The sequence below is a fragment of the Colletes latitarsis genome, chromosome 9, assembly GCF_051014445.1.
Source record: "Colletes latitarsis isolate SP2378_abdomen chromosome 9, iyColLati1, whole genome shotgun sequence".
NCBI lineage: Eukaryota > Metazoa > Arthropoda > Insecta > Hymenoptera > Colletidae > Colletes > Colletes latitarsis.
In genome coordinates, this window is record NC_135142.1 from 21,307,291 (window position 1) to 21,321,960 (window position 14,670).

Here is a 14,670-nt window from a genome sequence, read left to right on the forward strand (position 1 = left end):
TTCGGTTTCAAGCTTCAGAAAACGACTTGAATAAATTTTTTCCCCCTGACTGTAAAACTCCACAAGAATCTTTTTATCGAAACAACATTTTCTAAAGAAGACAATGTAGAATAATTCAGTCGGTTTATGATAATACTGTAAAGGTAAAATATAGAAATATATTACTTCTTTGAGGGTTTTTAATTTCAAATATTAAAGGTTTGATAAGCAAAACAATTCCATTGGATTTATTCCTTGCAAAAATTTGTGTGCCTATTATTTGCTCGTGGGTATTGCCTAAGTGCAACAAGTATACGTACATTAATTGATGCACACGGTCATTGCACAGTAACCTTTAAGTAGTACTCTCTTGGGAAACGTGTCTTTGAATCGCATTCTTTAACGATGCCTTCAGCATTTTCCTGAGGATGCAATCGAATATGCTCCTAACGCGCTAAGTGGAACCATAATACACATAGGCTTACTCCGAGTCGCGCTTCGAATTACTCCTATTAACTTCTGACACGAATGCTCATTGTCAGAGTCGGGGAGCAGCGATCGAATGCAATTTACTGATTGTGAGACGAGACACCGATGCGTTCATCCCAGAAGAAAGCAAATACCTTGTTACATAAATGTAAATATCAAGGAAAACGTACACGTGCAATTTATTATTGTTGTGCCAGCACGAATTGCAATAGCGATTCTCAATTTTCAAATTAGACGCCATGTCACTTTACTTGGGGTCTCAAGAAATGGCGATAAATATTCAAATTAAAACAGAGTCTTGAAGCTATTACGTACAGGTGATTCTAGGGGCCAAAATAAGAGGAAAATTAAGAATACTAATTTGTTGATTGAGGCTTCGTTAAAAAGTTATAGAAACATTTCCGGCCACATAGTATATTTTCGGTGAAGAATTTTTTTCTCGAAAGTGCGTAGGATTTCGAGGATATATGTATCGACCAAAAATGATTGTAATTGACTCCTACAATTAAAAATAATTTTTTTATAACGATTTGAAAATTTTTAATTTTGTCGAAAAATTTCACACCTCGAATTTTTTTCTCGAAACTGGTTAACATTTCTAGGGTGTGTCTATTCACCAAAATTGATTGTAATTGACTTCTCTAGCTAAAAATAATTTTTTTAGAACGATTTGAAATTTTTTAATTTAATTTTGTTAATAACTTTTTAACGAAGCCTCAATCAACAAATTGATATTCTTGATTTTCGTCTTATTTTGGCCTCTAGAATCTCTCATTACAATTTTTCCTAAGGGTAGCCGAACACCCTGTATATTGTTATATAAAGAAACTATGTTTTAAGCACGGACTAAATTTGTTTATTAAATTTAAAGACATAACGAAATGTGTATATATATATAACAATATAATAGAGTTTTATATACAAATTTAGTTCGCGTCGAAGGTAGAAGTGTAATAATTCTTTATTATGGATAGAGCACAAAGTGTGATAATTATTCTTCGCTGATCTATCAAAGAAATTGTATCTGTCCAAGTGACACAGTAATTTGTAGACGTTTGAACAAATTGGTAAAATTAAGAAGGCTTATGAGATGAATACGGATCAGAGAAATCGACGATACGAAACGAGGAGTTTACTGCTTCCGTGTCATTTCGACGCGCTGTTTCCGTGTCGATTAACAACGCGTGCTGTAAAATGGCTTCTTTACGATAATCGACGATCCCTCATCGACTGGACGCTAACGAACCACCTGAATCGTTTCGAAAGCCAAATTTGCATCCCGAGGAAGCAAAGATGATGATTCATGACGAATGGTTAATTTTTCTGTTATTTAACGACTTTCTTCGTCGAGTAGAAACAAAAGCAAAATGGAGGAAGTGCACCAAGCAGGGTGAGAACAAACTATAATCTAATCCTAACATGAACTACTTGAAATGTAACTTGAAATTGAAATGTATTATTGTAGGAAATGGGAATGAATAGAAAACAATGATCTGCAAATTTTAAGAAAGTGTAGGCATCTATGGAACGTATGTTGACCGGAAGAGAGTTGGAATAGTAGACAGACACATGGGAAAAGTAGGTTTGAAATTTAGAAATGTGGTAGAATATGATGGGTTGAAAATTATCGTGTTGCAAGAACACATTGTAGAATATTAAATTGAATCGACCATGGAAACAAAACAGCGAAGATGAAGTGCCCTTCTCTGCCTCTTATTCAGTCAGCCAAAATGGTGAAACACAATTTTTGTCTCATATGGAGTGAACTAAAATGGTGGAATTGAGGAGTAACATATGTTCCTTGTTTGTCCTTTTTAATCTTCCTTTGTAATTTCTTGAAAATCGTCACTTTTTATTTCGAGAGGCCAGTGTATAATTAATTTCTTTCTCATATGGAGTGAACCAAAATGGCGGAACAGAGGGGTAACGTGATATTTTCGTATCTGTTCTCACATCAGTACTTTGCTTTGAGATTAAGAAAATCTCTTTTCATTTCAAAAGGCCTGTATATAATTTCAGTCTCACATGGAGTGAACCAAAATGGCGGACCAGAAGAGTAACGTGATAGTTACCTTATAATCTTCTAAATCTCAAAGTCTCTCTTAAAAATCTCCAAATGAGATTTGTAAAGTCTCTTTTCATTTCGAGAGGCCTCTATATAATTAATTTCTGCAAGTCTGTATCTATTAATTTCTCGTAAAATCGATTCTTTCGATTCGTTCGGAGTCCCCCGTCGACGCAGGAAGAACCGTCACCGTTGACAATGAGATCGTTCTGGCGGGAATCGCGGGGAAAAGACCGCGAACCGATCGGGCAAGTTCCGCGGAACAGCGAGCCGTGTAACCCGATAAAACGACGTGGAGGTGGCACAAGAAGTCACATCCCCGTCGCCGAAAGGCGCCTTTTACGTGGCCGCCTATAAAGTTGTTCCGGTGACGGCGCGGTCGCCTCAGAAACACTCCACCCTCGAACGCATCGAGCCAGCCAGCCTTCTCGCCATGAAATTGCCCGTAAGTAAAAGAAATCGTCTGCCTAATCCGTAAAAAATCCTAAGAAAATCGTTCTATCGTCGACGACACTGTCCTTGCCCGGTCGTCGATCTCGCGTTCGCCGCTTTCGACGCGCTAGAAAAACCGGAACCGAAGGACAGTTTGCTCTTCCGGGGCACGAAATGCAACGTGTCAAGGAACGTGACAACTAGCGTGCAGCTAATTGCAACGAGATCTTAATTGGTGGATTCTATTCGGTTGACGCTTCGTTCTATTTAGTTCGATTTCTTATTGGACATCGTTTAGCGTTCGTTTTTCCATCTCTCGTCAGTTTTACAGCTCGACTTTAAACATTTTTTATACGTTAAATCTCTTTAATAGTAAGTGATCATATTTTGCATGACGAGATCCGTTCATTTGTTCGTTGATGTTAATATTGATGTTCGATTTGTTTTATAATTTGGGTGTTTGGGTTTGTTCGTTGTCTCGTGTCGTTGGACAAATGTACTCGTCATTCGACTGAATTACTGGACCTAAATCAGCTTCAATAGTGGAGTGTTAGAGTCTTGGATAAAGTAGTATGTTAGTCGAGGGACTGTTTCATATAATAGAAGTTTTCTAGTTTAGGAAATTCGTTTTCTTTGGAAAAAATTTACAATATTTCATTTGGTCACTGAAGAAGTTGCAATACTGGTAAAATAATGAAATATTTTTTCTTCGTAGGATTTACATCTCAAGGGCCTTAATCGGTATCAACTAGCTATTTAAACTATAAAATACTGTATATATATTGTTATTTATTTCATTTATTTATAATGTAATCCTTGCCTAGTAGTCTCAGGATGATTTCCAGTTTACGTGTTTACATTTTTCTATATACTGTGCTATGATTGCACATGCTTTCTTAACCCTTTACATTATTTACAGTGCAATCTAATAATCTAAAGAAACTGTATTTGTACGTCTGTGCCAGTATTGCAACACAGGAATTATCAGTTTGCATTATTAATTTCTTCACGCTATAATTACGAATAAAAATTGGATATGTCTCTGTTTCGATCAAACACGATTAATTTCTATTTCTTATTCAGAATTAGAATCGAACGTAAAGTCGAGTAATTAAAAATGACACGAATATAGAGAAAAAGTACTGAAATAAACGAACGGGGAATGGAGTGTTTCAAAATTGCAGAATTTCCACGTTGCCCGCGGCTAACAGGTTAACGCGTCGATTATGCGCTGACCTGCATGCCAGTTAGGACACAAATACCAGCTAGAACAAATATCTCCTTAACTGATAATTTAAAAAATCTTTTAAACTGTACTCAAAAAATATAGTAAAGAATTAACTTGTCTCGTTTAAATCAAAGTTTGCAAATACGTTTAAAATTTCATCGAATACACCCAAGTACGTTCCTAGAAGATCGTTATTAACTACGTCAAATTATATAATTCTTTTCTTCCGGTTTTTCCCCCATTGATTGGTCTCGAAGAAAGGTGAAACTATGAATTCTCAGAGACGCGTGACAGTCTTCAATAGAAGGCACTGTGTTCAATACGAGAGTAGTTTGCAATGCGTTCCTAATTGTTACGTACGCTACGAATTGTTCGGTACCAAACGGGTCGAACGAAACATGTTGTTTATCCGTAATTAATTAGTACGGTTCAACTCGAAATGTCACGCTTTCTCATTTTACAAGCACGATGGAAGAGATCGAACCATAACTTCATTCGCGTTCGACCAAATTGGCCTCTGTAACTGATTGTGTATAAGAAACCGAAACAAGCCAACGATTTAAATCGGTCCTGTCCGGAATAGCTGCTGGGGAAAAGCAGCTTCCCCTACTCTGTCACCGGCGTGCAGAGTTCAGGAATTGCACAGGGTGTTTCAATACGATTGGTCGGTGCTACGTACCACGAAACGAGAAAAGAAGTTCGCGTGAATACGTTTACTGTTCGCTTATGTAACGTGTACCATTCTGGTTCTGACGGAATCGAGAATCAATTCCAGCTGAGCTTTGAAAATATTCCCGATCAAACGCGGATAAACGTCGATCAATCGCTTGGATCTCGATTTGAATTTTAGATTTCTGACCATCGATCAGACAGAACGAAGTAGAATGTTCCGAGAGTCAATGAACGCACGAACGCGTCATTGATCGCGAATGTGGATCGATCGAAGATATCTAAACGATTAGGAACAGTTTGACAGATCTTTGTGGCAACGAGTCTATTAGATATCTAGAAGATTTTTTTATATAACTTTTCAAGTGGCTTTGTGAGTTAAAGCACGAAGGAGTTGCAGTAAGAAAGCGTGACGATCAAGTTCATTATTGTCGATCGTAATATTGAAAATTCAACAATGGGTAGCAGTTCCAATTGGTTTAATATTTTATTGCTTCGATCTTTCTGGATTTTTCTTAAAAATAAATTGTATATAAATTAAATTCTTTGGGGCCTAGAGATGGCAAAATTCTTGTCTACATCGAAATTTTTACAATTAAATATTTTCGAAATAATCTTTGTAGTTTGAAAATTGTTTTCTCGATTTATAAATTAAAATAAAAACTAGGTAATAAGAGAATGTTTAATTGCTTGTTAAAACCTTCGATTTGAATATTAAAAATTCCAATTCTCACGCGATCGGAAATACAGCCATTTACTAACGGAGATTTAACGCGAATTCAAAGGATATTAGAGAAATTGTTGACGGATCAAAGGACTTTGTTCTCGAAGTATTAATATGCCGTGTAGCGGTCGGTTTTTTATCAGCTCTAGTTAGAGGGACACTTCTGGACAAGTTGTACTCGTAACTCAGTCGTTTTTCTTTTTTCCATAATCGAACCAGGCGTGTCTTGTCGGTTAATTTATATTTCACTTTCTACCGCGGCTAGCATGTAATTCCCGCGACTGTGTGCTCGATCGTTGCACCGCGGTGGCTTAGTCCTGGTTTCCAGATAGGTTTCGTTCCTTTTTCTTGCGGCGATGCTGGAATGTTCGGAGGAAAGGTTCTCTCGCGTCACCTTTTCCCGATTACGGAAACTGCGTTCGCCGTTCGAAGACGCGAAACTTTCCCCTCGGATTGGAATTTCGTCACCGTCAGTCCCCTCCGATTAAAAGAGTCAGACTCATTGATCTAATTGTCAAAGTTCTACTCTTCGATTTCTCAAAGAATATAATTTTAATATACAGCATATATCATAAAGTGAAAAAGTTCTTCCATGTAAGGTTGAAACATTACTAAAAAAGTTTTTATAATACTTCCTTTACACTTGAGTAATTCATCGTGCAATTTTATTTCTTCGAATGGTAATGAAGTAGAAATGATAAGATTAAATATAAAATTTGTCTCTGTATTCAGGAATGAAAAGTTACTAAATTGAGAAAAACAAACTTTATACTTTACATTTAAGTTTTTAAAATATTACATAGTGTTGAATTTTATCTCGTCTGTAAAATTCATTATTCAATTTTATTTCTTCGTAATAACAATGGAGTGAGAGTGATAAAATTATATAAAAAATTTGTCTCTGTATTCGAGATTGAAAAATTACTGAATTGAGAAAAACAAACTTTATACTTTACATTTAAGTTTTTAAGATATTACACACTGTTGAATTTTGTCTCGTCTGTAAAATTTGTTATTCAATTTTATTTCTCCGGAATAACAATGGAGTGAGAGTGATAAAATTACAGGTTGTTCGGTTAAACCTGGGAAAAATTTTAATGGGGGACTCTGGAGGCCAAAATAAAACGAAAATCAAGAATACCAATTTCTTAATTGAGGCTTCGTCAAAAAGTTATTAACGTTTAAAGTTCTGCTCGTACTGAATTTTTTTCTAGAAAATGCGTAGGGATTTGAGGGTATGTCTATTCACCAAAAATACTTGTAACTGACTCTTCTAACTAAATATAATTTTTTTAGTATGATTTGAAATTTTGTCAATTTCGCCGAAAAATTTGTCCACCTTCCTGAATTTTTTTCTCGAAAATGATTAGGAATTCGAGGGTATGTCTATTCACCAAAAATGATTGTAATTGACCCCTGCAACCAAAAATAATTTTTTCAGAATTAATTAAAAATTTTTTTTTTCGTCGAAAAATTTAGGCACCTACCCCTGTCGATTTTTCTGAAAAATTTCTTTTTCACTTTTAGTAATTTTGATTGACGCCCTACAGAAAAGTTGTCTAATACTTTTTTGTAGGTACCCATGAGCTCTACTTCAGAGAAAAGTTTCATTGAAATATATTCACAATTGTAGGAGTTATGACTGTTTGAAAATTGGACCACTTTTATGAGGTTTTTCGCATTTTGCGGGGACAAGGACCAACTTTTCGAATATTTTTGTTATTTGTACATATTCTCCATCAAAATACGCGTAGTTTGCTTTTTTAAACATTAAAACCGTCCAATCCGTTCAGAAATTATGACGTTTTAAAGATTCGTATGAAAATTCGGGCAGACATTTCTGGCCAGAAATTATATTTTTGGTAAGGAATTTTTTTCTCGAAACTGAGTAGGATTTCGTGGGTATGTCTATTCACCAAAAATGATTGTAATTGACCCCTGCAGCCAAAAATAATTTTTCCAAAACGATTTGAAATTTTTTTTTTCCGTCGAAAATTTCACACCTTCTCGAATTTTTTTCTAGACAGTGGGTAGGATTTCCGGGGTATGTCTATTCACCAAAAATGATTGTAATTGACTCCCGCAACCGAAAATAATTTTTTAAAACGATTTGAAATTTTTTAATAACTTTTTAACGAAGCCTCAGTCAAGAAATTAATATTCTTGATTTTCGTTTTATTCTGGCCTCTCGAATCTCCCATTAAAATTTTTCCCAGAGGTGGCCAAACACCCTGTATATGAAAAATTTGTGTCTGTATTCAGGATTGAAAAATTACTAAATTGAGAAAGAAAAACTTTATACTGTACACTTAAGTTTTCAAAATATTACATACTTGTGAATTTTATTTCGTTTTTAAAATTCGTCGTCTAATTTTATTTCATAACAATGGAGTGAGAGTGATAAAATGATATATTATGAAATGTTGAATGATTAACATCGAAGGTATTTACTATCAAGTGAGCTGTTCTTAGATTGTAGTAAAAAATTTTAATTTTGCGTGCATGGTAAAATTACTCTGTTGGTTTAGTAAAAGTATAGGTTACCGTTACCTTGAGGAACATTTTAACTTCGTTAGCTCATTAAGAATGTAGTCTATTTGAAGACTTGGAGCTGCGACTTTCCCTTGTAGCTATATTGCACCAATCGAGAGATGCAATTCCATATAAATGCATACGGTACAAAGCATGTAGCACGTAATCGTACATGCTCCTGCATCGAGTTCCGTCGTAATACTATACTCGTTCCAAAGTTCCAGTAATTTATTAATTAATACGAAATCATTCGCGTTAATATTTCCATAAATTCGTCGTGTCTTAATGGCGTTTGTATTAAATATTAATTGCTTCTATTAAATTGTACCAATTATGAGCTACTTCTATTTGCTCTCGCGATTAAATAGATTTTATCAATCGTGCACTGAAGCATTTTGTTCTCTTTCACTTCTAATTTATCTATTTGATTTCACTACTACCTTTAAATATTACGATATTGGAAGAGGGAAAGTTCATTTTTCAATTATCACAGTGTGACAGTTGCTGGTATCGAACAATTATTTTATTTAATCCTTGATTGAAACTATCATCAGTTACGAATACTGAATATTTTTATTTTTAATTAGTTTATATTACAGTTACTAATTTCAAGGATTTCTTAAAATTCTTTTTTGAAAGACGTTGGAGATTTTGACACGCAGGGAATTTGAAACAATGAACAATGTATCGCGAGGGATTCTATGCATTAAAATAAGACGAAACGATCGTGTAGATGTGAATTACTATGTTTTACAGATTCTACTGCTGATAGCACTTCCTATGTGCTTGGCACAATTCACAATACACGGATCCTCAGACGGGGATCGAGTCTCCCAGGGTTTAAGGGTTGACGACGAGAAAGGACTGGAGTTCATAAGAGGAAGTGGTAAAATATACCTAAATAACTATACACTGCAACTATTGTTACTATACAAAATACTCGACGTACAGTTCGTAAATTTCACTAATTATTTGCACAGCAATTCGCACTCTATATTTAATAATTCATTCGTGTCAGGAATATTAAATCTATTAATTTAAAATTCAACGTTTTCTTTATCTTGTTCAATTTTTAATTTTCCAGACTCATCGGGTGGCTCTAGCATTCAGGGCTCCACCGACGGTCACTCTAATATTCAGGGTGGTAGCGACAGTCACTCGAATTATCAGCTTCAAGGTGCCACTAGCGGCGGTGCAGAAAGATATTTACAATCAGCTACCCCTGAACAGTTTAATATTCAAGGACCTTCGGATGGTTATGGACAATCAGGATACATCCAGGGTACCTATGACAGCATCCCGTCTTCTCCAAAGTCTCTTCAATACAACGATCCTAGTGGTAAATAATTGGTACACTCGAGTAAAGATAGGATTATTATCGCAAGTATTCGAAAGATTCAACACGATCAGCCATGTACAATTCGTTAGATTCCAACTATAAAATGTTTGTAAATATGTTTAACATTCCGACTGGTCATCGAGATATTTATTTATTATTTCTAGTCAGTTATTACATACTCATACCAGAGATTATTTGACCATCGACTTCCTGGAGTTTCTAAAATATTAACGAACTGTAAAATTATTTTACTCCTAAAAATATAATCGTGCACGAGATTTCTTATGTAAAGGTACATTTCATCATCTATGTACTGTATTCTACAAATGGTATTATATTTTATATTTATACTCTTGCCCCTATTAGATCGAATAATCGAACTGCTGTAGTTATATGTTGCAATTAAATGACAATTAATCTGAAATTGTGGTATTGTTTAAAAGGTTTGAGAGTGAACTGGAGATCGTACGATCGCACACCACGACCAGGACAACAGCCACAAGCACAAGAGCAATATTCAGCCCCAGTCAGCGCTCCTCAGCCAGCACCCTATCGTCACCGTCCACAGGCGCGACCACAACACCAACCCAGACCACAACCAGTATCACAACAGCCCGTGTTACCGCCAGCGAGGTCTTTCGATAACGCCCCCTCACACATCAAGCAAATCCTTCAATATCAACAACAGCTTCCGTACACGAACATCATCCCTGAACCCTATAGGTAATTTACCTAAAACGCTTCTTCCCTAAACTGTGTGTAAATAGTGATTGCTTCTTTTGGCTCGTAACGATTCTTAACGACAACTAAAAAGATGAAAGGATTGTACAATATAATTGATATCTGATATATTTTTACGATCTATTTGCGATACGTGAATTTTTTAACTGTGTAGGTACGATGCCTTATTAGCAGCGCAGGTGGGTAAACAACAACCACAGTATCAAAACGAAGCCCAGGATCAGTATGAACAGGCGCCACGACGTCCATCTTATCGTGGAAAGTCTAGACAGAGACGACAGACGCGACAGAAACCGCCAGCCGAGCCTCAGATTAGGTACAACAACAATCTGCCACCCACTATTCAACAAGTGTTAAAATTCCAAGCACAGACACCGTACGTCAATGGAATCCCCGAACAGTTCAGGTAAATTTCACAATCTGTTAATAGTCCTTGACTGGTACGATGGGGTCCAAACTGACCCCAAAGATCATTGGGATCTTTCCAAGCGTTGTTTTCAACTAAAATTAGCAATTAAATCTGGGCGATTACTCGTGAGTTTGAAATTTACTGTTTCGTGTATTAATAATAATTTGATTGATATTTTTCTGGAGCAATTGATTATTTTACTTTTGTCGAGTTGAAATGTTTACTTTTTAGTTACTTGTATTATTCTAATTGATTGCCTCAAGTATGGTGCTGAAAGAACACTTAGTATGATGTACTAAATTTGCTAGCAGTAAGTGTGCTACAACAAGAATAGTCATGCAAGATAATTCTAGCCTTTCTAAAAGATACTGGACTTTCTCATTTGGTATAGTTATGGTTTTGCCCCACTGATTATTTGACCGTGGCAAAGAAACGTAGTCAGTAATAACGTTATATGGTGCATGAGACCTTAACATATTAAATTAATAATACTTGTTAATTCAAAATCGATGTCAAACGATGGAACTTGAATGCAGATAGAATTCTCTCAAGTTTGATTAAACATTCAAGCTGCTTGATTTGGTTTAAATTTCAAGTACTTGAATATTTAAATTTGTTCATCTAAGTTTAAATATTTGAACAGATTGAATTCTCTTAAGTTTGATCAAACATTCAAGCTGCTTGACTTGGTTTGATCTCAAGTCCTTGAACATTGAAATTTATCCACCTGAGTTTAAATATTTGAACATATTGAATCAAGTTTGATCAAACATTCAAGTTGCTTGATTTGGTTTAAATCTCAAGTACTTGAATATTTAAATTTGTTCACCTAAGTTTAAATATTTGAACACATTGAATTATCTCAAGTTTGATCAAACACTCAAGCTATTTGACTAAATTTGAATCTCAAATACATAAATAATCCAGTTTCCCCACCGAAATTTCGTACGCACTTCGATGGAATACTATTTTAGTCACCTGGAAAACCTAAAAATTCTCAGATTTAACGAGGAAGCAGCCGTGGAAGAACAAAGGCAGCAGGTCCAAGCTCATTTACAACAATTAGCAGCGGAGGCAGCGCATTCCAGGCAAAAGAGGCAAGCGCAGCATCGTCAACCGCAACCCCAACCCCAACGACCACCCCAGGAAGTTCAGCCCCAATATTCGACCAATCTTCCAGGTTACATTCAAGAGGTGTTGAAGTTCCAGTCTCAGATTCCCTACAACATTTTGCCCAATCAGATCGCCATTCGCCCCGAGAAGCCTTACGTGCCTCAGCCAGTTCAACCTTCTCCACAACAAGCGCAGTATCAGGGTCAATCGAACGCGTATCAAGGTCAAGCGGACCCGTATCAAGGCCAACAAAGTGCATACAACGAAGCGTACAATAATCAGGTGTACAACAATCAGGTTCAACAGTCCCCGTTGCAATATTCTCAGGGACAGTCTCCCTACCAGCGAGCAGGGGACGCGGTTCGTCCCGTAACTGAAAATCAGTACTAAAGACGTTAAACGATGCATCGATTTTTCTCCTAATTGGACGTTCATCTCGTTATCGATCGATCAGGCTACGTGCATCGATATTTTCGAAAAGGGAACATGGCTGAAAGACGAGTACACGGGTTTGCTAGAAGAATTATCGCGTCGAGAAAGTATCATAGCTGCGGAGAGTTCATCATTTGTCAAATATGGACGCCTACGTTCCGTTCGACTCATCGAATGGGAATTCATTTTGTTGTTACTTCGTTACACATCGATTTAATTATTTGATAAATAAACGAATAGAAATTAAATGCGTCTTCTAATTTTTACGAGTAGCGTGTACCAACGAGACGATTCTAATTTCGTTTTGATTTCGAGAGTCGATTTTTATCAAGTTAATATTTATTTCGACGAGTTACACTGTTTTCTATATTGTTACAAAGCTGTCGTTGATGGTGGATTTCTGGAAACGTGTTTGTGATTCTGGAGGATGGGACAAATTGTTATTTGAAGAAAAATTTGGAGTAACAATTAGAGAATGAACGACTGTTTATTCGTTACTTGTTCAATAAAAATGATAATCTGAACTACAGAATGAAGCAAATAAAGATTTAACTGTTCAATCTGATAAATATTATAAATAAATTACATTGACTTTTGTTCGTTATCTAATAATCGAATAAAATTTTGCCCACCTCAAAATTACTGCAAATTTGACGTTAATAATTATATTAATTCCATATAAATTTAAGAACATCATCTACGAACGTTTAAGTCTAATATGTTTTACGTAAAGAAATCTTTCTAATTTAATTTTTCGTTCTAAATTATTACAGTTACTTTGGAGACACTATTATCAGTCATCATACTAGACCAGGAGTCCTATAATTTTATTAATATGGAAATGCAATATATTAATGCAATGTTTTACGCTTTTCGAATGTCTTCTGCGTTCCAATATGGCGGAATTTTAATGTGCGAATAATTTAAGTAGCACAGCAGTGCACAGAGCGAATTGTTGCAACGGAAACAATTTAATGCTCGAGGAATTTTGATGTATCGAGGTCGAGATAGAACGTAAATGTGTCATGGCAATATATATCTTCTCGAATGGTCAAACAAGACGAAATACACGAATGAAAGAAGCGAGCCATTTAGTGACATTTCTCTGTTCCTCTTCTATGCACAAATTTAACGAACTACGAGTGTTATCTAATAAACTCGTCCGTTTTTATACCACCACGACTTAAAAATATATAATATTACTTAAAAAGAAGCCTCGATCAGTCACCTCGAACGATAGCAAAGCTAGCATAAAGAAACTCTCAACGGAAGTGGGTCAAGTGCACCGGTGTTACGTTTAATTTAAATATTGCATATTAACGCGATCAGCAATATTATCTAATTATATATTAATAAAAATAATGGAGACACGTAATTATTACATTCTGATACGCTTTACTATTAGAAACCACAAGCACAATTAACGTAAAAATTAGAGTCCTGTGATCGCAGCTCGTTAAATAAATTCCACTCGATGGAATTAAATTGCACAAAGTTTCGTTTCGTCCACGCCAGACGTGATCCACTTTCGCTAAAAACTGTGTAATCGTCGGAACGGATTAATAATTCAGAAAGTTGCTCTAATTGTTTTAATGTCGGGTTTCGTCGAGGCAAAGTGTGCAGCGGCTGGACGTATTATTAATTAACCGACGAAATCGTCTATTTAACGGCGTATTAAATTTTTTAGCGCGCATCGAGAAATGGAACGGAGAATGTGGAGCTACGTTAAGGTTAACCGTGCCACGGTTTGCACTTACGAGTACGTGCACCGTTTAAATCGACGCTTTTTACTGAATATAAAGTGTCCACGGCGCATTTTGAGCGAGATATTAATGCGATCGGCTCGAGAATACGGAAGTGACCGATGCACGTGCTTCCTGCAACGATCGACCGTACCGTTACGTGACTAGAAATACGTGTTTTACTCGCGCACAACCATTGACTCGTGATTTATATTTACATCGTTATCAGTTTTCGATTAAACCAGACTTATCGAGTTTCTATGCAACTCTTATTTAGATTCTGCTCGATTTAATTCAAGTCTCGTAAGTTTTCGATCAACATTTTATTATTACGGTGTGTACCAGTAGCTGACAAGCTTTATGATATGATTCAATAAAGAGAAGAAAACACGAAGGGACTGTGCGTTTCTCCCTCCACTGAGAATCGAGCTTTCTATTTTGAGTTATTAAATTCTGGGTGAAAGATTGCACGTAGATTTTTATTATTAAATTACTTCAGTTCTGTTAGAGTTTATTTAAATTTAAATTAAAATGATTCTAAAGTTACATGTTTATTTTCTGAAGTGTATATTTCTTGTTCTCATAAACGATTATCGAATGTCACAATTAAACATTATTGAACTCTTCATCGATCTCTTATAGTAATTCTGTTTTTATTATAATTATCGTTGTCCAAGTAAATTCCAATCTACATTGTGGTCTATTGCCTTCAAATGTAAAAGTCGATCGAAAGATTTTTACGTAACTGTGAATTAGCTTCTGATATAATACATATT

General features: G+C 35.7%; 1 protein-coding gene across 1 annotated transcript; it reads left to right on the plus strand.

Moving 5' to 3' along the window:
• Positions 1 to 2,860: 2,860 nt before the first annotated feature.
• Positions 2,861 to 12,295, plus strand: LOC143345705 (uncharacterized). Its single transcript, XM_076773077.1, has 6 exons — positions 2,861 to 2,978; positions 8,875 to 9,004; positions 9,203 to 9,457; positions 9,901 to 10,180; positions 10,353 to 10,604; positions 11,609 to 12,295. Exons 1-6 carry the CDS (start codon positions 2,967 to 2,969, stop codon positions 12,108 to 12,110), a joined length of 1,431 nt encoding a protein of 476 aa, XP_076629192.1. The 5' UTR covers positions 2,861 to 2,966; the 3' UTR covers positions 12,111 to 12,295.
• Positions 12,296 to 14,670: the final 2,375 nt, after the last annotated feature.